Below are 23209 nucleotides of genomic sequence, written 5' to 3'. Positions count from 1 at the left end.
GATGCGTGATACTTGGCAGGCCTCACATTCGGGTAAAGTTCGCGCTATGTAAAAACGCACAAATACCTAAATATTACTCTTACTCGCAGCTAAAGCTCTTCACGTTTTCAAGCTCCACCATGGTGGACTGATCATCTAATCCACAGAACCCTTCGTCACTTTACCAGAGTCCTTGAGCATTCATTTTGAAGGGTGGTTTGTTTAGTGCTTAAGTTAAGACACCACGCCACTGTCTTTTAATCATACCATAAAGGTCCCGAGTTCTCTTTAAGCCTCTTTCTCTATTCCTATTACTCGGGGTCTCATTCGTACGTGCCTGCCCTAGGTAAAAAAAAATATCGTTAACAACACCAATAGCTCTAACTCTGATTAATTGGAAACATATTGCACTGCAAATGCTTGTTTTGGCACTTGGTGGCATTATTGGTTTCTGAGCTTCCCGTCCGTGACGTTCGGCATCCATCACGTCAGTACTGCGGCCAGCTCCTTACCCCTTCCTCCGCTCCCTTGCGCGTTGACGTCAGACGTAAGGATATGCAGGTTTCACGCCTGCGCGTTGAGGCTGCAGTCCCGTGACAGAGCCGGTCAGCAGTCAGAGATGGCGATGAAAGTGATCAGAGGGGTGGTGAACGGAGCCATAGGAGAGGCTGGAGGCAGCCCCACTGCGGGTGCTCGAGAGCATGCAGCAGCCTTGACGCGAAACTACTTGAGCCAACCTAGGTTGAGTAAGTGACATTTCTCATGGGGTTAAAACGGGATGAAGATGGTTGAACGTCGTGATCCTGGTCTAACCGAGCTTGTCCGGGTGCAAAACCACCGAATGGGAGGAGGAGGGGGTCGTGGGAGGAGGGTAGCACTACCTATCCCAGCAGAACATTTAAGTCCGTATTTACTGACGGCAGGGCACGCAACCTGCAGCAGACAGAAAATACATCATTTAAAGTCCATGCTGTGGTATCCTATCGTACAAGTATTGCTTGACCTCAAATGGGTATGACTGATTGTGAAAACCCTGAGTTAGAATTTAAAAGGATGGGATCACTGCTTGTGGGGGTTGCCTTTGCTGTGCTAGAAATGCATGCGTAAAGGGTGGTGGGCAGGAGTACTTGAGCGAGCCTTGCTGACAGCGGGGTAGGGACACTGTCACCAGGTTCAACCTTAGAACGTTGTTAGGTGGGACCTGAGGGACCAGGTTCCAGATCCACTAAGTGAGCCAGCCTCGACTGTGAATCGGTGTACACACGAGCCCTGAAGGACATCAACAGACCTTAAGGAAGTGCCCTGGTCCCGTCAGTCCCCAATTAATATCTGGGTGATTATCAGTTGACACTGCCGACACCGGGCAGGAACCAGTCCCATAGGGATGAGTAGTGAGTAGGTTTAACAATGTAAGATAAAAGCTTTATAGTAGTGACAGTTGTCTCATTGTGTGTAATCAAACTGTGTGCTGCAGAGAAATTGGCCACGTCACATTGACCGTGCGGTTGCCCCCCTCTGCTTGGACGGAAAGCTTGTAGGTGCTCACCACATGCTCAGACAGAAATCCTGCTGATGCCCACTTTAAATCAATTTATTGTTTTTGAAAATCACACTCTCAACCAATGCACTGCAATTAAATGAAACCACACATTCTGCCTCAGAGGCTCAATTAGAGCCAAATTTCGGGAGGGCTAAGACAAAATTTCGGGGAGGGGGCACTGATTCTTCCAGAAATAGGCAGAGTGGAGATGCGGGGGCTCTAAGAAGGGGTGAAAAACAACAATGCCTCAATATCAAGTACTCAAAGTGTTGGATGAAATGCTTGAATAATCTCAGCCACTGGTAATTACTTGGGCCGCATCCCAATCCATCATTATTTTGCATACTGTGTGAGTTGAACAAAGCTGTACCTGGCTATGGCAAAACCGGTCTTGGGTTGCTTGGGTTCCTGTACAAGGAGGACCTGGCTTGGCAGTTTTTGCTGGACTGTTCCTATTGGAGCAGGGTCAAGACTGATTTGCATATTGCTGGGAACAAACTGAGATTGCATGGTGTGCAAAATAGCGATAAATTAGGATTTCTAGTGGCTGAGATTAATTCAAGCATTTAATCCATCACTTTTTTGTATCGCTATTCAATAATGGTAGGCCTTTAGCATTGACTTGTCTGGCATATCTCACATACCAGATGAGTAGATGACATCTGTGCCTTTTAAAACATTTCGAAGGGTAGGCACAAGTCCCCCCAACTCTATTTCCACTTCCACGTGTTATCTTGATTTTTTTGGTGTCATTATGGAGCAGGATGTAGTACCCTGGTATTTGAAAGGTTGAATGCTGACGTCCCCCTTTATATTTCTGAACCTGCTTTGAATGATTGATTTAATGAAATATTTTTTTTCTTCATACTACTATGTTACCCAAAGGTGTGTTCTGGAACAAGGAAAAGCAGAGCTGCCACCTGTGATTATGCTTGCCTAGAGAAAACACGAACAGAGCAACATTTCCCTTTTGTCTAGGTTTCTTCTACATGGATATCTATAAATAAGTGAGATATCCAAACTGTCTCCGCCACGAGGGAGCACATTTCCAACATTACACCGAACATCTAAAATACATACACTACAGCATGGGAATGTAATATATTTAGCTTTTTTAATGGTCCCAACACCACTTGCCACCTGGACAAACATATGGAAGTAAACATAATACTCTAAACACCTCTAGTGTACTTAAAATAGTATAGAAGGCTTATGTTTAGCTACTTGGAATTTTCAACATTACCAGTTGTTTATCTATAACACGCATAACTACACAGAACAGCCCATTAGACAGGACGTCTTGCATATCAAGTCAGATTTGAGGGCTGCTACAGCTAGCAACACCTGATCTAGACTCTCTTGTTGCTAGGCAAAGGGCTTCTTGATACCCCAAATATGCATAAACAGTGGGTAAAAGTTTGTGGCAGCAAAATCATATACCCAGAGGCGACGGGTCTGTGTCCACCCAAATGGCCATGAATCAGTAAGCTTGTCCCAAACGGATCATAATATGGAGGCTCCTAGACGGATGTGTGAGACAAGCGTTGGGTTTTCAGGATGAGGCACCTCAGACAGCCTGCAGCAGCTTGACATATCAGTTTTAAAGATTAACTTACCGTCCATGCTAATTTGTTTACCTAATTTCTGGTTTTATATTCTATCTCAGTCAGGAAATGTTTTCAGATTTGTGTTCTGCAGTTGGGGAATTGCAACCAGTTACAACAGATAATTTTTCTTTATTTTATTTTCTTAACGAAACTTTCCTCATAATGATAAGGTCTCTTTTGTTGATGTTGCATTCTGTACTCTGATTTTTTTTCATTTCCAAGAAATCCCCCTCCTCTTTTCTCGTCTTGTAATCTGTAGTAGCAGTTGTTTTCCTTCAATGGGAGTTTCTCTGTTTGCGGCTAGCCAATGCCCACGGTGAATGAAGATTCAGAAAAGGGGGTGGTGATGAACAGAGTGTCTGAATTAAGCAGACCACTCTTACCCAGTCCAAAGATCAGGGCTTGATCCATCACCGTGAATGAAGAAGCTAATTTCGTGTACCACGCCCAATAAGCTGCCATGTGACACAAAGTTTCATTCCAATTGTCATGCCAGTAGAACTCTGCCATGGGCACAAATGTTGTAATTCATAGATATAAGCTAACAGTACAAAATGCTAACCCATAAGACCTTAGGTTTGTTGCCTTGATCTTGGGAGCTCAAATATGTCCAGTACACATAATCAGTCCTAGGTATACGGAATTGCTAAGACTCCATTGCCCTTTATCCCAATCGTCATCGAGTATAGCATACGATGCCAATTTACAGTATCCAGGGACGTGCCCCCCAGAAATGATGCAGTGTTTTAAATAAAAACAGTCTCCTACAAAATAGCTTTGAGTAATAAGTGATCAGACTGTACCTAATGTAACCATTTTTTATAAGTATAAAATAACACCCCTACATTACCTAAAAGAAAAAAAAGAAATTTGACACATTCAGCGGGACCTCTCCTGGAATTATGTGGCAAGAGAGAACCAAATTATGCAACAGGGTTGATTAAATTATGCAAGAAGAAAATGTAAATTATGCAGCATAATCTGACAAATTTTGTTAGCTTTAATTTATTTTAATTGTTAGTTATGGTAACACTGTCAGGTGAATTATTATGCCTCAGTACCAATTTAACACCCAAATACATCAATAAGCAACTGTAAGATGACCATTTAACCGTTATAAAGGGCCTTCTACTGCTCTGGAACACATCTCCAGGCACGTTTTAAGTAATTTTTGATCCGTTTGAACCAGAATCACATTTCTTTGTTAAAATCTGCAGATTATGCAACAGATGATGGATTATGTAGCAAATGTGGTTAATCCACAATGCAGAAAACGCTTCTGCCTCAGAAACTCATAATTCCAGTGGCCCTTGCTTTAAGTGACTAATCAATTAATGTCTGGTAAGAGGATGTAATGTAACGGCCATAGTGGTCGACATTGAAGCTGGGGAACAAGGTTCGAGGTTTGACGGGAGGCTTAAGCATCCTGTGATTCTGGGCAAATCAATTACTCTCCCTGCACCTGAAAAAAAATTAACCTGAGTCTGTAATGCATCTGGTGTTCATGTAAGTGCTCTGATACCTTCAGGTCTAGTATGCACTATTAAAAAAAAAAAAAAAAAAAAAAAAAAATTTTAAAACAAAAAGCCTAGTTTTAGGTCTCGCCTGTCGATGCGCATGCGCATCGAGCAAGCGAGAGTATTGGGACTTATCCACTCTTTATCCACACTGCAAGGAATCGTGGCGATTCCTTGCAGTGCCCGTGACTTTTAAGCTCAATGCGCATGCGCATTGAGCTTAAAAGCGCGTGCACATCCGTCTTTGTTTACCCGCTCCGCCCCCTCCCCTTCCCGCCGTCTCGCATTTCCCCTGCCGCATCAAAGGCTTTCACGGCCGGCCGGCCATGCTTTCAGTTTCACGACCGGCCGGCCGTGTCAATTACATTCCAAAGCCCGCTCTCCCTGCTCTGCCCCCTGCTCCGGCCGAGACGCATTTCTCCTCCCCCCTCCCCTCTCTTCCTTTTTTTTTTCGTTATGCTTTCTGGCAACAACACACAGTCGAGTAACGCAGGCAGAGAGAGGGACATCCGGGGCTCTGCTCACCACGGAGGTACGTTCAGCATGTTTAACTCGTGTTGTGATGCAGCCTTGAATTTGGCTGAGGACTTGTAGACAGTCTCCTTGCTCATGGTTTGGCTCTTAAACTGTGAATATCGGGTCTGTCCTCCGGAACAGAATGTTTTCCGGAACCTGTAATATCTTCTTTTCATTGGATCTGACATACGAGCAAGTGTTTGCACAGCTTGAGCAGAAATTGTGGTAGGAAATTAAATCTCCGTAATGCCAAGTCATTTGTAACGTGTCGTGTGCCTCCGACGGCCCCTTCCAAGCACTAACAGTGGATCTAAAAGCATCCTGTGTCTGCTGCATTAGCGCAGTTCACAACATTGGACTCCATGCTTGTCTTTTCTTTGACTCACACTTTTTTTTTTGTTGTCTTGGCCAGTGCATGTCTTAACTCTTTCCACCCAATGCGTTGCCTTTCCTGCGATACGATGCTTCCCCCTCACCCCACCCTTTATCCTTTGTCTCATTAACTTCAAATCATCGTTCGTACCGGCAACCTGAAACCAGTCCCCTTCTGAAGAATCCCCTGCCACCATCTCTCTCTCTCTCTCTCTCTCTCTCTCTCTCTCTCTCTCTCTCTCTCTCTCTCTCTCTCTCTCTCTCTCTCTCTCTCTCTCTCTCTCTCTCTCTCTCTCTCTCTCTCTCTCTCTCTCTCTCTCTCTCTCTCTCTCTCTCTCTCTCTCTCTCTCTTTCTCTCTCTCTCTCTCTCTCTCTCTCTCTCTCTCTCTCTCTCTCTCTCTCTTTCTCTCTCTCTTTCTCTCTCTCTTTCTCTCTCTTTCTCTCTTTCTCTCTCTCTCTTTCTTTCTCTCTCTCTCTTTCTTTCTCTCTCTCTCTTTCTTTCTCTCTCTCTTTTTCTCTCTCTTTTTCTCTCTCTCTTTTTCTCTCTCTCTTTTTCTCTCTCTCTCCCAAAAAACCATCCCCCTCTAGAATGCTTCTCGGCACTATATCGTGGATAAGACGGATACAGTTTAAAGCTTGGGCAAGTTGGGCAACTGCCCCGTCCCCCCACCATGCAAGCTCATCCGCCCTACCCGCCCTGGGAAAAGTGAACTTACTCTCAATGTCGCCTCTATTTCTGCATCTAAACCTCTCTGCTTTCCTCTGCGTACCTCTGACCCAGGTTCCTTTTACATTTCTTAAGGATATCTTGGCGCCTCACTCAAGGCATATTTCAGCTGTTTTTTCAGCGACCACAGTTTCGGAAACTTTATTTGGAACCATACAGGCTTGAATTCGCACAAAAAGGATAATAAAAGTACAAGTTGCACCGCGCAGGGATCTCAAAAGTATGTCTTGCCCAGGGTCCAAAATTCCTTAAGATGCCACCAGGGAGTTTACAAGACTGACCATTCCAACTCCAAGCTAGAGGCATTTTGTGTAAGGAGCTGCGGCTGGCTGGAGACTGCGGGCTTTGCAAAGAGTTAACAGTGTGTATGTTTGCTGAGGTGGGCGTTCAACTCTCTGGTGTCCACAGATGTGACTCCGGGTCCGTGGGAGTAACTATGTGGTGCTTCCAGCGCAGATGTGTCAGGGTAGAAGCACCGCAGCGCTCTTTCTCGTCCCCAAACCCACCTCTCTTTCTTCCACGCCCCCTCACCCTCCTTTGCTCTTTTCTTTCTTCCTCCCTTTGTGCCTTTTCTCTTTCTCTCTTCTATCTTCACTCATTGTTTGTCATCTCACTCCTTTCACCCAATGCACTCCTTTAGATACTCACCTTCTCACTTCCTCTGTCTTCGCGTCTATAACTCTTTCCCCTCTCCTGTCTAACCGCTCTCCATCCCTCCCCCACTAATACAACAGGTTAAAAGTTCGATTGTTTATGATAAGAAAATAACTCGACTTCCTTGCACACATAAACAGTCACTATAGACTAAGTTCACATTCTCTTAGTTCACAGTCTCTTAATTTGAAATTGAGAGCCTTTGCAGCGCTTTGAAACCTGCTAACTATAAAAGTCGGCACTAGATACAGAAATAAACATGGCGAGGACGGGCAGCATCCCAAGCTGTGGGTGAGCCTGCACCTCGCTTACCTGAGGCTTGCAGCGCTTTGAAACCTGCTAACTATAAAAGTCGGCACTAGATACAGAAATAAACATGGCGAGGACGGGCAGCATCCCAAGCTGTGGGCGAGCCTGCACCTCGCTTACCTGAGGCTTGCAGCAACCAGGAAGGGGAACTGGCGGCGACGAGGCTGCTCTGACTTCTTAAGAAGTGGGTGGGTCACGTGACCGCACTGAGGCAACACTTTTTGGCTAAAGGGAAGCCGTGGTTGCTTCACTTTGGGGTTTCCTTAGGGTACAGCCCCCCAATGTTGCAACCGAGAGTTATACGCTTTAGTGAGTGTTCATTGGTTTATGAGGGCTTGAAGATGAGGCTGCCGATAGCTCTTGAAATGTGGCCAAAATATTACAAATGCATGACTAATGCTCTTCTCCAAGGATGCTTTTAGGCGCTACAATCTGCTTAGGGTGCGTTGTCATGTAGAGGCCAGGCAGAGGAGGTACTAGGTAAATGAGGTAGATTTCTCAATCACTTTATGATTTGCGACCATCAGACACCCATTCTATTGGCCTAAAATGCTTTTGGGGTGACCATGGAGTATTTATCGAACATATGTGCTTCCTGGACACCCTCAACCCCTCACCCTCACTCACCCTCAACCCCTCACCCTCACTCACCCTCACCCACCCTCAACCCCTCACCCTCACTCACCCTCAACCCCTCACCATCACTCACCCTCAACCCCTCAACCCCTCACCCTCACTCACCCTCACTCACACTCACCCACCCTCACCCTCACCCTCACCCACCCTCAACACCTCATCCTCACTCACCCTCAGTCACCCTCAACCCCTCACCCACCCTCACCCTCACTCACCCTCAACCCCTCACCCTCACTCACCCTCAACCCCTCAACCCCTCACCCTCACTCACCCTCAACCCCTCACCCTCACTCACCCTCACCAACCCTCACCCTCACTCACCCTCACCAACCCTCACCCTCACTCACCCTCAACCCCTCACCCTCACTCACCCTCACTCACCCTCACCCTCACCCACCCTCACTCACCCTCACCCACCCTCACTCACCCTCACTCACCCTCACTCACCCTCAACCCCTCACCCTCACTCACCCTCAACCCCTCACCCTCACTCACCCTCAACCCCTCACCCTCACTCACCCTCACCAACCCTCACCCTCACTCACCCTCAACCCCTCACCCTCACTCACCCTCACCCTCACTCACCCTCACCCTCACTCACCCTCACCCTCACTCACCCTCACACCCTCACACCCTCACCCTCACACCCTCACCCTCACACCCTCACCCTCACTCACCCTCACTCACCCTCACTCACCCTCACTCACCCTCACTCACCCTCACTCACCCTCACTCACCCTCACTCACCCTCACTCACCCTCACTCACCCTCACTCACCCTCACTCACCCTCACTCACCCTCACTCACCCTCACTCACCCTCACTCACCCTCACTCACCCTCACTCACCCTCACTCACCCTCACCAACCCTCACCCTCAACCCCTCACCCTCCCTCACCCTCACTCACCCTCACCCTCACCCACCCTCACACCCTCACCCTCACACCCTCACCCTCACACCCTCACCCTCACTCACCCTCACTCACCCTCACCCTCACTCACCCTCACTCACCCTCACTCACCCTCACTCACCCTCACTCACCCTCACTCACCCTCACTCACCCTCACTCACCCTCACTCACCCTCACTCACCCTCAACCCCTCACCCTCACTCACCCTCACCCACCCTCACTCAGCGCAACCACAGCATCTTCACTAAATATATTTAATAAACTTTAAGCTATTGGCAATATAAAATAAAATCCATTTTATTTACGTATTAATTATTAATTGTTTTTTTAAGCCATTGATTTTTTTTATATCAATACATATAAGTCACATATAAGTCCCGTTAATACAAAACATATTGCTTTACAAATGCTAGAGGTGTCACATTTACAAAAATTATAACTATTGGCTTTGTAAAGAAGAAAGCTATTAATTTAGCTATTTAGAAAAAACAACACATAAATAAAAAACAAAAAAATAAATAACACCTATAGCTCAAACTTTACTACTGCGAGACCTATTGCATTTCCAATGCTTGTTTTCTTTAGCTGTTTGCACTACCACCCACCCTTGCTTTCAAGCAGAGGCACCTCAAAGTTAGTACTAACCATTCAGGGGCAGTTATTTTTATAAAAGGTGAGTCCAGGGGAAGTCATTAGGGTTCCATTCAGATGCAGCGCTCTGGTTCTCTGGACCCCTAGGGCCTCAGAGTAATGGTCCAGGAAAAAGAGTGAGATTCATAAATATAGTCAACGAGATGGCCTAGAAGAGAACGCACTGTGTAGGGGCTTAATTTTTATGGTTACAAATGGCCAGAGACCGCTTCCTCAGAGAGATACCCCAAGGAAGAGGACGATATAAGGGAGCCTTTTTTATATATAAAAGGGCCATTAATGCCACAGGTAACGCTGTCAGGTGTGTAAGTGGCCACTGCTGCTCATTTATGGCCTTCTTACTGTGGAGTGGGTGTCCATTGTCCTTGCTAGTAACACAGCCCAGGTTACCCTTGCTGCTTTTTAACAGGAAGGGGCAGATAGAATCATTGGTACTGCAGGTACAGTGGCCCCAGAGGTATGAGGAGACAGCTAAACCTTAATTATGGCCGTTTACCATCCTTCTTTCTTAGCATTAGGGCCCATTATACACTTGCTAGTGTTGATTTGGGCCTCAAAGCAATAGCCGATGGGAGGGGGGAAATTAATGCTGTGGAGACACCTTTGTTTGGCCTCAGAGAGATGGCAGAGAAGGGTGTGTGGCTAGATGGGAGTCCATGTTTTTAACAGAGGGCAGGGGAAACTTCCCTCTTTGCAAGGCAGTAGCTAACATAAGTGAAGCAGGTTCAGCAGCACTGGGACCCAGGGGTCAGAGGGCCCCACTGCATCACAATTATAGCTGTCTCACTTTAAAAAAAAGGTACATGGGAGCTTATTTTCTAACGTTCGGACCAAAGGTCACCATTGCAGATAAAGGAACACAACCTGTGGGAGCTCCTTTTTTCTGAAAGGGACTGTTTTAAGAATAGAGTGTTGATCTGGCATGGTGGCGAAGGGGTATAAGAGGCAGTGGATATAACTTCAGTCCTGAGTAGCAGGCTATCATTCGTGCAGCAAGTGTAGTTGAGTTGAGGACCTGGAGAACGAGGGGCTCACAACACCTCAATTATCGGAACAGGATTTTTTGGGTCAATAACTGTTTTTGTTTGTTTCGTTTGCTGTTTTAGTAGTCTCATATTTAGTGTGGTTTATGAGCTTTAGAAAAAGTACTCCTGAAGTGATCTCATGAGCCATGCCTCCTGCGTGCAGCCCTTTTCCTCCGCTCACACAATTCTTACTGTAAAGTTTTGGAAGTTGGGCTTGACATTAAAACATTTTGCCTAGAGGGGCTCAGAGCAAAAAAGTTTGAAGACCTCTGCTGTAAAGGGTTGAATGGAAGGTCCCGGATCTATTGGGAATGGAATGGCTAGACCTGTTGAACACAGCAGAAATACTCTGTTGACCGTGTACTCCGATTTTATGAAATGCTAGGTTGTCATACCCTGGTAAGTTCATACTTTGCAACTACCATGGTTGTATTGCTGTGGCTTATTTTTAGTGCCACATAAGAGTATATTTTAATTCATCTTGCCATCCATCATTCATTTTGTACTTGGATGTATTTTGGTTCTTCTAGATTACATTTACGTTTTCTAAACCTCACCTCTGAATTGACATTGGCATACTGTAATTCCTCAAAGAGCACAAGATATTCGGTTTTCCAAAACAATGTAAAATTACATTTGCAATAATTTGAATTATGCTGGACATAATTTTGTATTTCTCAAACCCTTGGTAGCACTTTAGAAAAAAGTATGTGGCTCTTTACAGTAGTGAACAATTATTTAATCCAGTAGTTCTTAACCTTGTGACTTCTTTGGATCCCCACTGAATCATCACTGGAAATCAGTGACACCACTTCCCCCGCCCTACTAAGTCATTATTGGACATCGGGGGGTCTCCCATGTATGCAATTTTTTATGATTGGAACCTAAAAATAATGCACAAAAACAAGTATACACAAATGCTCGAATATAGAAATACTTTGTTTAATTCACAGTCAAACAGAGACATTTTTACATTTTCTGTTTTTACTTCTTTATTTCTATAAACTTTATTAATTTTAATTTAAATTTTTTTATATTTGATTTTGTAGAACACTTGCAGGCCCAATGAGTAGACCCCACAGATCACGAGTTAAGAACAACTGCTCTAATCGATCCATAGCTAACTGTATCATAGCTGGTTTAGGCTTAAGTGAAGGGCTCTTTTCGGATAGGTTACATGTCAGCTGTCTGCAGCATAGCTAAGTATATGGCTGAATGTGATAAACTGTTAATATTTGGCAGTAATGCATTGTCCATGCATTCAAATACATTACTTTTTAAAAGTAATTCTATAATTTAACCTTTGTAGAGACTAGTTGCTTAAATAAAGTTTAACTGTGGAAAGAGGAACAGAGGTGAAACAGTTCTTCCCTTTATCAGCAGGCAAATGATCTAGACTGATCCTTAAAGTCATGTGCACTGGCAGAATAGATGAATTGTTACTCATTGCTCACATGACTTCCAGGCAATTGCCTTTGCTATTTCACGGAAAAAGAGTTTGAAGTAGTAATTTTGATGACCAATTGTGATGATACTACAGTTGTACTCATCTTTCAGTATAGAAATGAAAGGGCCTATTGAGAGAGCTTTTTGAAGCTCTGCGTTGTGTGAGTCGTTTGCCAAGTTACTTAAAATACGCACAGTTAAGGTCTATGTGCTTATAGCAACATTTATGTGTCAACTATGCACACGTTGTTTTGAACTTAGGCCACTGTGCATTGCCACTAAATTGTCAGATTGGAGGTTGGGAAATGTGGTGTACATTAATGTAATAAAACAGTGTGCGTATTCACAAGCATATTGAAATATGTTTCCCAGCTTTCGCAGAAAATCCAGCATACTTGACCTGCATTAGTTATCCATAAGTGGTATGTCAAGCATGCCAATATTCAAAGTTTTCACAATGAGTGCATACAGGAAGGATCGAATTTTGAAAGGAAATATGTATTCTTGATAAACTAGTGCAACATCTAATAGTAAGGGTCCTGATGATACCTCTTTCTGTGTAGAATGCTTGGAATGCCCGTTCATGTGATTGTTTCAATGTACTCCAAATACTCTCAGTATGTTGTGGATTGGTCAGTTATGATCATGAACATTTGAACTGTTTGGTTACTTTTTAGAGTAGGACTGTGCACAGCATGAAATTGTTTTTTTTTTTGTTTTTTTTTTTTTAACTTGCCACTGAAACCTTTCACAAACGAGAATATTTGCATATGTAATGTATGCAAAAATATATGCATATGTAATATATGCAAATTGATGAATTGCCTTACAGCTTTTAGGCCTTTATATTCAAAGTAACATGTCCAAGAATTTGTAGATCCATTTAGTAACATAGCCGTGAAACTTAAGTCACACTATAGATACATGTTTTGATAATCATGCTCTGAAGGAAGCATTACTTAGTAGGCCCTTGGATTTGAACAGGTGGACTCCAAGTTTCACAAACAGGTGTTGTGAGAAAGCGCTGAGAGCCATCCTAACTCCTTGATCCAACTTATTTACTCTGTATTGCCCAAAAATCTGCATTATTAATCATGAACGTATTATTTCTTGTTTACATGTGACTGTGTTGGTGTATCTGTACACCCTTGATAATGAAATGTTATTGTTTGACTTGACATTTTCTCAGAAGCACTACCCACAGACTGCAAAAGTAGATCTAAGAGCGTAACCTTCACCCACCTACCTCCATGTGTCGGAGCTTCTATTTCCACTTGCTGCAATCTGACGTCTTTTAATTAAGGCGATGTCCTTTATGAACCCATTTTCCTTAATTTTGATTTCTTCCAGATTAGATGGTCAGGCAGGTCCTGGTTCTTCTATGCCAGAACATATTCTGACAGGACTTTACGGCATTCTAGCCCAAAAAATACATTCTCTACAAGGTTGAGTTTTTATGGTCCAGGTGTTGTACCATGACCACCCTTCCCACTTAGTTTCATCTTAATTTGTTAAAGAGAATCTGCAGTTAGCAACATCCAGCATATGCAATGGTTTTGTAAATTTTGTGATTGAAAGAAAGGAATAGAACATTAAATGCATAAAGTTCTGACCACGTTGTTGAACGAAACTCTTGTTGTTTGAACGGTGCGTTTTTTTTAATGTCTCTTTTTAGTGTAATTCTTTTTATTCTGTGCCAAAGCTTATTTTTGCAGAGGGGCATCTTTTGTTATGATGTTGGTTCCGGGGTGACAATCAAGGTTGTTTTATGAACCGAGTCCCTGCCCACTTTTGAGACCCTTATGTGAAAGTTTAGCTCCACTAAATCCCCAAGTGCAGGTTACCCTAGTCAGCAGGATACTAGCAACTAGGATCATATTGGCCATAGAGCCATGACTTATTAGACGGTGTTTGTTGCTCAGTTTCCTGTAACCGGACGTATGGTTCTTGGTTTTCATGAGTACTGCTCTTTAAGGGAAGTTGGGTCACATGCGGAATTCTTCTTCTTTTTTTTTTTTTTTTTTTTTGCAGGCAGCTTTTTGAAAGGTTAGGAAATTTACGCTGAAAGAGGAAATGGAACGTGCCGCACACCCATGGTGTTCTGTGCTAACGTTTTTTTTCCCCTAGCGTAGGTGTGGTTGCGTCCAACAACTTAGTTATTGCTTTATCATCCTCTGTTATCGGCTTTGAGTCATATCTCCTTTATTTCTCTCAGACCCATGATTGAAAGCAATTAACTCCTTGCTGATTATCTTCTTTCATCTTTGCAAAGGGATGCTCGCAAACTGCTTTATTAACCACCCAAAATTATCAATTCCTTGGGTACAATAATTCCAAGGTGTGGATTTGCTGCAGTTTTCAGTGTATTCCCCTATGGAATAGGGAATTACCTGGATACCAATGCAATAACACTTCCTACTGGTTATTCTTCCAGTTCAGGCCCTTTCCAGGTGCAGAGTTTTCTAGACTTTCACTGGGAAGATTTTAAAAGCGCAGTTTTCCTACAAAGGGGAAAAATACAGCAGAAACTGTCATTTCTGTTTGAATCGAAGTTATAGTGGTTCTCTTTAGCCTAGTATAGTAGAAACTGTTTGATGCACCTAATGTTAATCTCTTTCACAGTGTTTTTCATAACACCTCCACTCATTTGGTCATACATTGACGTAAGGTGCAGTATGTCTCTGTCATGCAGCCACACACTGGACATGTACTTACTATTGGGCTACTCTTTGGAGTTCTCAGCCCCCCAGGGGATATGATAATAAAACCATTTGCTAGACACGCATGCTTTACACCTCCCCTTTACATTAACCCCTCACATTGGGCACCTGGGAGCCTAACATCAGAAACTGTGTTTTCAGTGTATATTGTTTATCTGCCCACGAAAACCACAAAGAGTTCTTATCACGACCGATAATTAAAAAAAAAAAAAAAAAAGTTGAGAAAGTGAGCACGTTCCGAGGAAAATGTGCACCCCATAGTCCCATTGGGTTCCTCGCGTCTGACCCCCTGCTGTTGTCCAATTATATCATTACTACGTTTTGTATTTACCAAGTGAGAAAATAAATTTTTCAAAGCAGTACAGAAATGTCCACTCATAAGTTCGAACCTCAGCTGTACAACACGTTCGTAAATGGTGTAAGGTGAGGTGTGTAAACTAAACTTTTACTACTTATCATTTAATATTATACTTCCTTCTCCTGCAATAAAATGTCTCCTTTTTATAAAGCACTTCATGCTGCACTTCTGGCGGCGAAGGGGTGCACATGGCTATAGAGGAGTATAAAACGTGACTGAATGGCTGCATAGTAGCATAACGTGGTTCATTTGCATACTTCTCTACTTTGTTTTTGCTATTCAAAGCCTGCATGGAATATATACACATAACTGGATATAGGTTCAAGCTGGCTTGCACTGACTGCCCTTTCCCATAGGCTGCTTAAAGTCTGAAGTTCTAAAAAGAGAAATCCCATGTTTTAAGAGCCATATTGTCCATCCTAAGCCACCAAACGCATCCTGCATGGATTGATGCATTTTAGTGCATTTAAAGCACAATCTATACCAGGGTCATAAATTAACTACTTGTGTGAATGTACAAAATGTGTGTGAATACATTTGTACCTACATGGGGGCATATATACCAATTGTCCACAAAACCTAGAGCAGCAAGCAGTGTCTCCTTACAATAATGCACTGTGTGCAGCAGAGCGCCAACACAGACGCCATAGTACAAGGGTGCCTGGGATAGAGGCAGCATTTTTTTACTGCAGGAAGGGATACCTTCCTCTCCAAAAGCAATCCTTTGAAGCATTTTCCTCTTTCAATGTGTGATGTAGAATGCATCACACATAGGAAGGGGGGTAACAGGAATGCATATACTTCTCTTCGTTACACCTCATTGGGCAAGGTGTAGCATTTTGACACCTTTCCAGGTATACCAGCTTTAATAAATCTGGAAATGCGCCAAAATCCTTGGTTGGATGCCTGAGAACGCTTCCCAGCTTCAAATGTAACATAAGGCTGGCAAAGCCACCGCATTGCATTACATTTTTTTTTTTTTTTACAAATCCACACAAGGCGGCGCAAATCACCTTTTGCATGGCATTGCAACTATTATTGAAGCCTTTGCCAGGGCCGTAAGGTGGCAGGGGCAGCTTCAACAACCTCCAGAGGTAGCTGCTTCTTCAGACTAATGGTGGGGCTTTCTCAACCTTCGCCGCCCGCTGTACTGTCCTGCCCATCGCAGCTTAGAAGGCTGCAAAATCCCTAGCATTTGTTTGTTCCCTAGCACCACAGCCCTTCCCTACACAGTTCTGGAGACAGGAGATAATTACAAATCTCAGTGACACTATCGCCACTGAGAAGAGGGCTTCACCGCTGCCTTCTAAAAGGCATTTAAAAAGCAAGTTCTTTTAAAGACGAGGTTATGCATTATAACCTAATTATGAGCAAAAAACATTTCCATACAACGCCAATGGCTAACTTTACTTGAGTCTTGAAGTATTAGTAGTATACGGGCAGGTTTCTCAAATATGAAACGAGTTTCGCCAACATACAAGGAACTTTCATCAGCCTTCCTCTGTGTACCCCGGGAAATTCGTTGCATGTGTTTTTGAGTCTCAACGAAGGTTTTATTTTTTTTGTGGATGCTGTTAAAAACATTTTTTTAAATAAATGCATTTCTGCAGTAGTTATCACCTTGCTTTGCCATTAAAATCCCTCACTTCTGAACTGAGAATGAACAGCCGCAGACAGCAAACGGTGTCCTGGCCAGGTCCATACTTTCCTGTGTTATGGCAATCACTGATATCATCTGTCTGGTAATCATCGTAGTGCTACTTTTGCGATTACACAAAACATTCTAATGTTGACATAATTCAATCCATGGTTTTCTTAGCGAGGCACAGATGCTACTGTGTACAGTAAACTAAAACTGATGTGAGCCTTTTCCTGACGAGTTGTACTTAAGTAGTTTGTACTTAAGTAGTTTGTTATTGGTATCTTTCTTTGTCGCTTCTGAGTAAATAGATTGATTGTCCCCTGAAGGCCCCACCTTCACTAGTGCAGTTTAGCTTGTGAATGTCTTGTAATCCCCGGGAGTAATTTAGAACACTGATTTTAGTTAAACCATGCTCTGAGTGAGCTGGCAACCATAAAGCCCTCCCAACCCTGGATATTTTTTAAACCTAGAGATGCAATCGAATCAAGGGTTGTATTGCTTGCATTGATTGTTCTAAGTTTTCTTACCCCGAATGCCCTCCCAACATTAAACTTTGGCAACAATTATGAATTTCCCTCCCATTTTTGTAGGGGGGGAAGCTCCAGAATCTGCATGGAATCACAACATTCTTACCACACACCATATCTACGCTTCTCCCATTAAAAATTATGCTGCAGTTATTTGGGTCGGCCAATAATTCATTGTGAGTAAAGTGAATTATTAGTGGGGGTGTTTGTGAGACCTCACCAAGTGAAAATATCACTATTCTATATCCAGTCCAGTTAGGTTTCTTTAAATCAAACCTTAGCTTAGTCCTGGGTAGCCGTGGCACAGAGCAGTCAAGTTTAACTCTAAGGAAACAAGTGTAAAGCATTTACTAGTATCCAAACAGCAAATAAGTAAGAAACACAACATAATAAAAATTCCACTCCAATTTATAAAAATAGTTCATATACTTGTATCTGTAAATAGTCAGCAAAACTACCAAAATCAGAGAAAGAGAACCAGAGATGTTATTTTTGCAAGGGTTACAGAAGTCACTGTAATTAATTAATTCTAAGTTTTATAAATCCTTGCTTTTAACTTGTAGTGCTAGTCTAAGAGCCTTGTAAGAGCCTTGAACATAGGATCTGGGCAGAAGTGAACGTTTCCGGCTGACTGTGATGGAGCAAAGGTTGGATGCAGGGGCCAACGTGGTCCTGGTCAAGTATTTACCTCTGCATTGTTCTGGTTCTTTTTTTCTCTTTAAGCAGGTCCTCTGCAATTTGAATCCAGCATTTGGTTTTGCATTGATGGACAGGTGAATTCCAGCACTTCATTAGGAGGTTTGATTTCCAACACGTATTCGAGGCTACCTGTGAACTGGCAGCATTGTTTTAGTGTATGAGCCTCCGATTCTGTCCCCAATGTTATCATTTTTATCTGTAATTAATCAATCAATAGGGGGGGGGGGGTTGAAAGAACATTACTCACCCGCCGTGAAGGTCTCCAAGGTGCTGGGGGGGGGGGTGCCTTTAGGCTCAAACGTTGCAGTTTGTTGGTACACTCCAGCACCAACCAAGGGTCCACTCTTGTGGGCTAGGCCTCGAGCTCATGGACTGCACCAGCAGAGTTCATGGCAAATTCAGTGCAACTAGTCGGCTGAGCTCTTTGCAGGTGGAGGGCTTCCTTAATCTTTCGTGTCCCTGTACCTTAACAAGTGACTAGCTAGCTAGCCCTTGGAGTCCACTCACTGGTACTTGGCATGAGTGGTAAGCAGTTCTAGTCCCTGGGGTCTCTCTCGTCATAAAGCCAACAGCAGAAGCAGCCCTTCTCCGTCTGAAGTCCTTTCTTGGTTCAGCAGGTGCATTAGTTCTTGGTGCAGTCTTTCTTTCTGAGGTCCGCCGGTGCAGTCCTTCTTCTGATCTTTCCTAGTCCCATAGTGTACCAAAGTGGTACCCAGGGATGCCACTTCTATGCCAATTTAGAGTTTGTGGGTGTGACGGACTCCCTTACCAATGAAAGCCAAATTCCCTGGGGCAACCCAACCCACTCTTGCATCTCTTTCTGGGGGATTGACACTAAACAATTCTGCAGTGCATCTCTCTGCTCAAATCCAAGATGTCAGAACCCGTCTTTCCTTGGTCAGAGCACCCCTGAGGCGGGCCCGTTATAATGTAAAGCCCCCCCACCAATGTGGGAAACAAGTTCCGCAACAGATTTGCCCCCTCTAGAAGCGATGCCATCTTTGCCACAGCGAAAGTGACAATTGTGAGAATCAACTGTCAGAACATGTACAACCTAAAAGGAACATGTCCCTTTTAATATTTCATGTCCTCCCATATTGGCTTCCAAGGCCTTCCCTTGGGGGAGGGGGGGGGGGGGGGGGGGGGTTGACTTGGCAAAAAAGGGTAATTTTTTCCATGTGGAATTGGCAGTTAAAAAGCTGCCCAACTACGCTGTAGTGGCAGCCCCAGAGCGAAGTATGTCAATACTTTGCATACCATTAGTTCGCATGATTTTAGTGCGATGTTTTTACTTAGCATAAGCCAAGTTTTAACTGTGCATGCATTTATAACGCAAATGGTTATAAATGTACTATGGTTTTTGCTCATGCATCACCTGCCACTGCTCCAGCTTCCTGCGTCTTCAGAGTCGTACTGCGTTATTTGGAAACGGAAGCGCCTCCAAATCAAAACAATGATGTGAATAGCATGCGAAGTAACGGTCATGCGCAGTAAAACCATGCAAAGTAATGGTTTTTGCGTACTAAAGATGCGAACTAATGGCAATCTAAAGTAGTGAGCAACACGGCTGCTTCAAGCGACTTCGCGCGCCTGGACGTGGGACTAGGTACAGAGTTCACCAGCCCGCTGTGCAGAGATTACTGCCCTACCTGCGCAGACCCCACGAGAGCAGCCTTGGGGCCTTTACGACCGCCATTGAGGGGTATCCCGGTGACGCAGGAACCCCTCTCCGGCTGGATTCGACAACCCAACAGGTTGTATACTGCTGATGCCTCAGCTTTATGCGGGGCCTCTTGTTAAATCACTAAGTTTATGAGCACCTTTTGTTTGGTCCTGAAGAATTGCCAATATAGGCATGAAACATGTCGACCTATTCACAGCTGAGGGTTGAACGGGACTGACTCCTCGTAGCTACTGCAGTCCCATTGCCCCTCACACGTTTTTACTTCAGGTGGTGTACTACATGATTAAAGCCAAAGCCGTAGATCATACCAACCTGTTTTAATTCACCTCACTCACGCTCACTACTTCACCTACTAGGGCCCTCACACCCTTACACCTATCGGCATAGGAACAAAAGATCTCCACAAGAGTGTAGCACTTAGTGCTACCCGTCAGGCATTGCAGCGCCGGCTTGACGCTGGAGCAGGGAGCCGATGATGTTACGATACGACTAACTGGTGACATGACAACAGCCGTAAAACCAGTCTGTTGTGTGAGGCATCCCTAGTTCCGACAAGGGATACCCTTCCCTGCTGTATTAAGGCACGTTAACGCCTCGCACACGAGGGAGAGAGGAAGACAGCACACCGCACTACGCCATCACCCATCTTCAGGGGAACTGTGTGCAATCTTTTGTTGCTCAGCTTTTGGGACATGCACACTGGACCCCTATAAATATTGTCCCCCCCAACGTCCCTCCCTGTTGTTGACCACCCCAATCTAAAGTAGTGGCCGCGTAGAAAAGGTCACCCACCGACCCAGAGCCAAGTTTCCACTTGGCCACTGCAGTGGTAGCTCAATTAAGTGTTTCAGTCTGCTAGTGGCAATTAATTTACAAGCCCTGGGAACACTTTGTACCATATACTAGGGACTTAAAGGTAAATTAAATATGCCAGTCTGGTGTTAGCCAGTTGCACATAGATTTTGAGGTGTCGGAGCACCTGCACTGGGGCTGGACCATCAGGGCAGAGTGCACTTAAGAGTCAATAAACCAGAGGCATCAGTCCAAAAATGTGGGGGGGTGATCATGCAAAATGAGTCCTTTGCTTACACCTGTGCCCAGAATGGATGAAAACTGTGACCATATGGACCTAATTTGGGGTTTGATGTCCCATTCTTCTTTCAGGTAACCAACCAAGCAACACAAGCGGGGTATCGTTCTTGTCAGGGGAAATATTTATTTCTATATATGCCTTCTTACACGTGTGTGTGTGTGTGTGTGTGTGTGTGCGTGCTAGTGTATGTTTGAGTCAGTTCGTGCTTGAGTGTGCAGGCAAAGTTTCATGTATGTGATTCCATTTGTTCATGTGTCTATATGGATATTCATATACCTGTTTGTGTGTTTGCCAGCAAGTGTTTTTCCTGTGTGCATGCCATAATGTTTGTTTCTCTGTGCCTTTGTCAGTGTTTATGCGTGAATCAGTGTTTGCTTGTCATTCTACCTGTGTATATGTATGTGTGTGTCTGCCCATGTTTATTTAAATGTTTTTGGGCATGTGTGTTATTCTTGATTTGTGTTTGTGTGAGTGAGAAGTGTGCATCCCTATCTAGGTGGTTATTTCCTTGCGACTTGGTATTCAGTTGCGTATGTGTGTTGTGTATGATTAATTTGCCTAGTGTTTTCCAGCATGCAATTAAATCCTTATTCATATGAATGTTTTTTTGTATTTAGTTAAACTCCATGTTTATGTACCTGAATAAATGTTTCTGCACGTTTGCATATGCATTTGTGATCAGGTTTATTTTTTGTTTTATAGTGCGAAATAGACCCGAGACATCGGGCATCAGAGCACTTTACATAGCACCAGTTTCGTTCCAGAAGGACACATTCATTTGTTAGGTGTTTGAATCCCCAATTGCATAATCGTTTCACAACTCCAATCAATCAGAGCATTTGTATAGCGCACTACTCACCCGGAGGGTCTCAAGGCGCTGGGGGGGAGGGGGTCCGCTACTGCTCGAACAGCCAGGTCTTGAGCTGCTTCCTGAAGGCGAGGTGGTCCTGGGTCAGGCGGAGGTGGGTCGGAAGGGAGTTCCAAGTCTTGGCGGCCAGGTAGGAGAAGGACCTTCCTCCTGTGGTGGCTCTTCGGATGCGGGGGACGGCGGCGAGGGCGTGGCTGGTCGATCGAAGCTGGCGTTTGGGAGCGTAGAAGTTGAGGCGGCTGTTGAGGTATCCTGGTCCTTGGTTGTGTAGGGCTTTGTGTGCGTGTGCAGCCCCACCGCCGCCCTCCGAGGAACCCTCATCTACTGACCCCCTGGACCCCGCGGACCCTTCGCCAACTCCATTACGGACATTATCTCCCCGCAGGCCATCGCATCCACCAACTACACCCTGCTGGGAGACCTCAACTTCCACCTCGACAATCAACTGGACCCCAACACCACATCCCTCCTGGACAACCTCCACAACATTGGACTCCGCCAGATCGTGACCGAGCCCACGCACTCAGCAGGACACACCCTCGACCCCCTCTTCACTACAGGAAACTCCATCACCTTCAGCCACACCACCGAACTCCCATGGACCGACCATCGTTGCGTCCACTTCACCTTCAGAACACCCACCATCCACAGACACCAGCACCTGCTTCCACAAAGAAACTGGACCAAAATCACCGATGACCAGCTCACCACCTCACTCAACAACTCCACCCCAACCATCGCGGAAAACGACGACCCCAACACCGCAGCCCGAACCCTGCATAGATGGATCTCGGACAGCACCAACACCATAGCCCCCCTCAAGAAAAACAATACCCATGCCAAGAAAGCCAGATGGTTTACCACCGAACTTCGAGAGTCCAGGCGCACATGCCGCCGCCTCGAAAAGGCCTGGAGAAACACCAAATCCACAGAAGCCCACAACAACTTAAGAGCCGCCACCAACACCCACCATCAACTCATCAGAGAAACAAGGAAAAAAGCGATTGAAGACAGAATCTCCACCCACACACACAACAGCAAGGAACTCTTCAGCATCATCAAGGAGTTCGCCCAACCCACCAGCGAGTCTACCGACATCCCTCCCTCACAAGACCTCTGCGACAAACTCAGCATCTTTTTCCACCACAAAATCAAGAGCATCTACGACAACTTCGATGACGACAACCAACACACTGAACCCTCACCAACCACCCCCGACACCCGGAAACCAGTGATTGATGACTGGACAGCCCTCACCACCGAAGACACACTGAAGACAATGAAGTCAATCCACTCAGGGGCCCCCACGGACCCCTGCCCCCACCACATCTTCAACAGAGCCGCCAACACCATCGCACCCATGCTCCGCCAAACCATCAACCGCTCCCTGGCGACCGCCTCATTCCCCGACAACTGGAAACACGCCGAGGTCAACCCCCTCCTAAAGAAACCCTCAGCGGACCCCACCGACCTCAAAAACTACAGACCCATCTCCCTGCTCCCGTTCCCAGCGAAAGTCATCGAGAAAGCCATCAACAGCCAACTCGCCACATTCATTGAAGAACACAACATCCTCGACTCCTCCCAATCCGGCTTCAGAAAAAACCACAGTACGGAAACCGCCCTCCTCGCCGCAACAGACGACATCCGCACCTTACTGGACAAAGGAGAAACAGTAGCCCTCATCCTCCTCGACCTATCAGCTGCGTTCGACACAGTCTCCCACTGC

General features: G+C 44.9%; 1 protein-coding gene across 1 annotated transcript in view; it reads left to right on the top strand.

Moving 5' to 3' along the window:
• Nucleotides 1–518: 518 nt before the first annotated feature.
• The window catches only part of ATP6V1B2 (ATPase H+ transporting V1 subunit B2), a 134447-nt gene continuing 111756 nt past the window's right edge, over nucleotides 519–23209 (top strand). The window contains exon 1 of the mRNA XM_078665421.1: nucleotides 519–725. Coding sequence (XP_078521547.1) covers nucleotides 599–725 — 127 coding nt within the window. The 5' untranslated portion in view covers nucleotides 519–598. The remainder of the gene's footprint in view (nucleotides 726–23209) is intronic.

The sequence above is a fragment of the Lissotriton helveticus genome, chromosome 11, assembly GCF_964261635.1.
Source record: "Lissotriton helveticus chromosome 11, aLisHel1.1, whole genome shotgun sequence".
Classification (NCBI taxonomy): Eukaryota; Metazoa; Chordata; class Amphibia; order Caudata; family Salamandridae; genus Lissotriton; species Lissotriton helveticus.
Note: the sequence above shows the minus strand (reverse complement) of the source record. Positions and strands in the feature narration are given on the sequence as shown.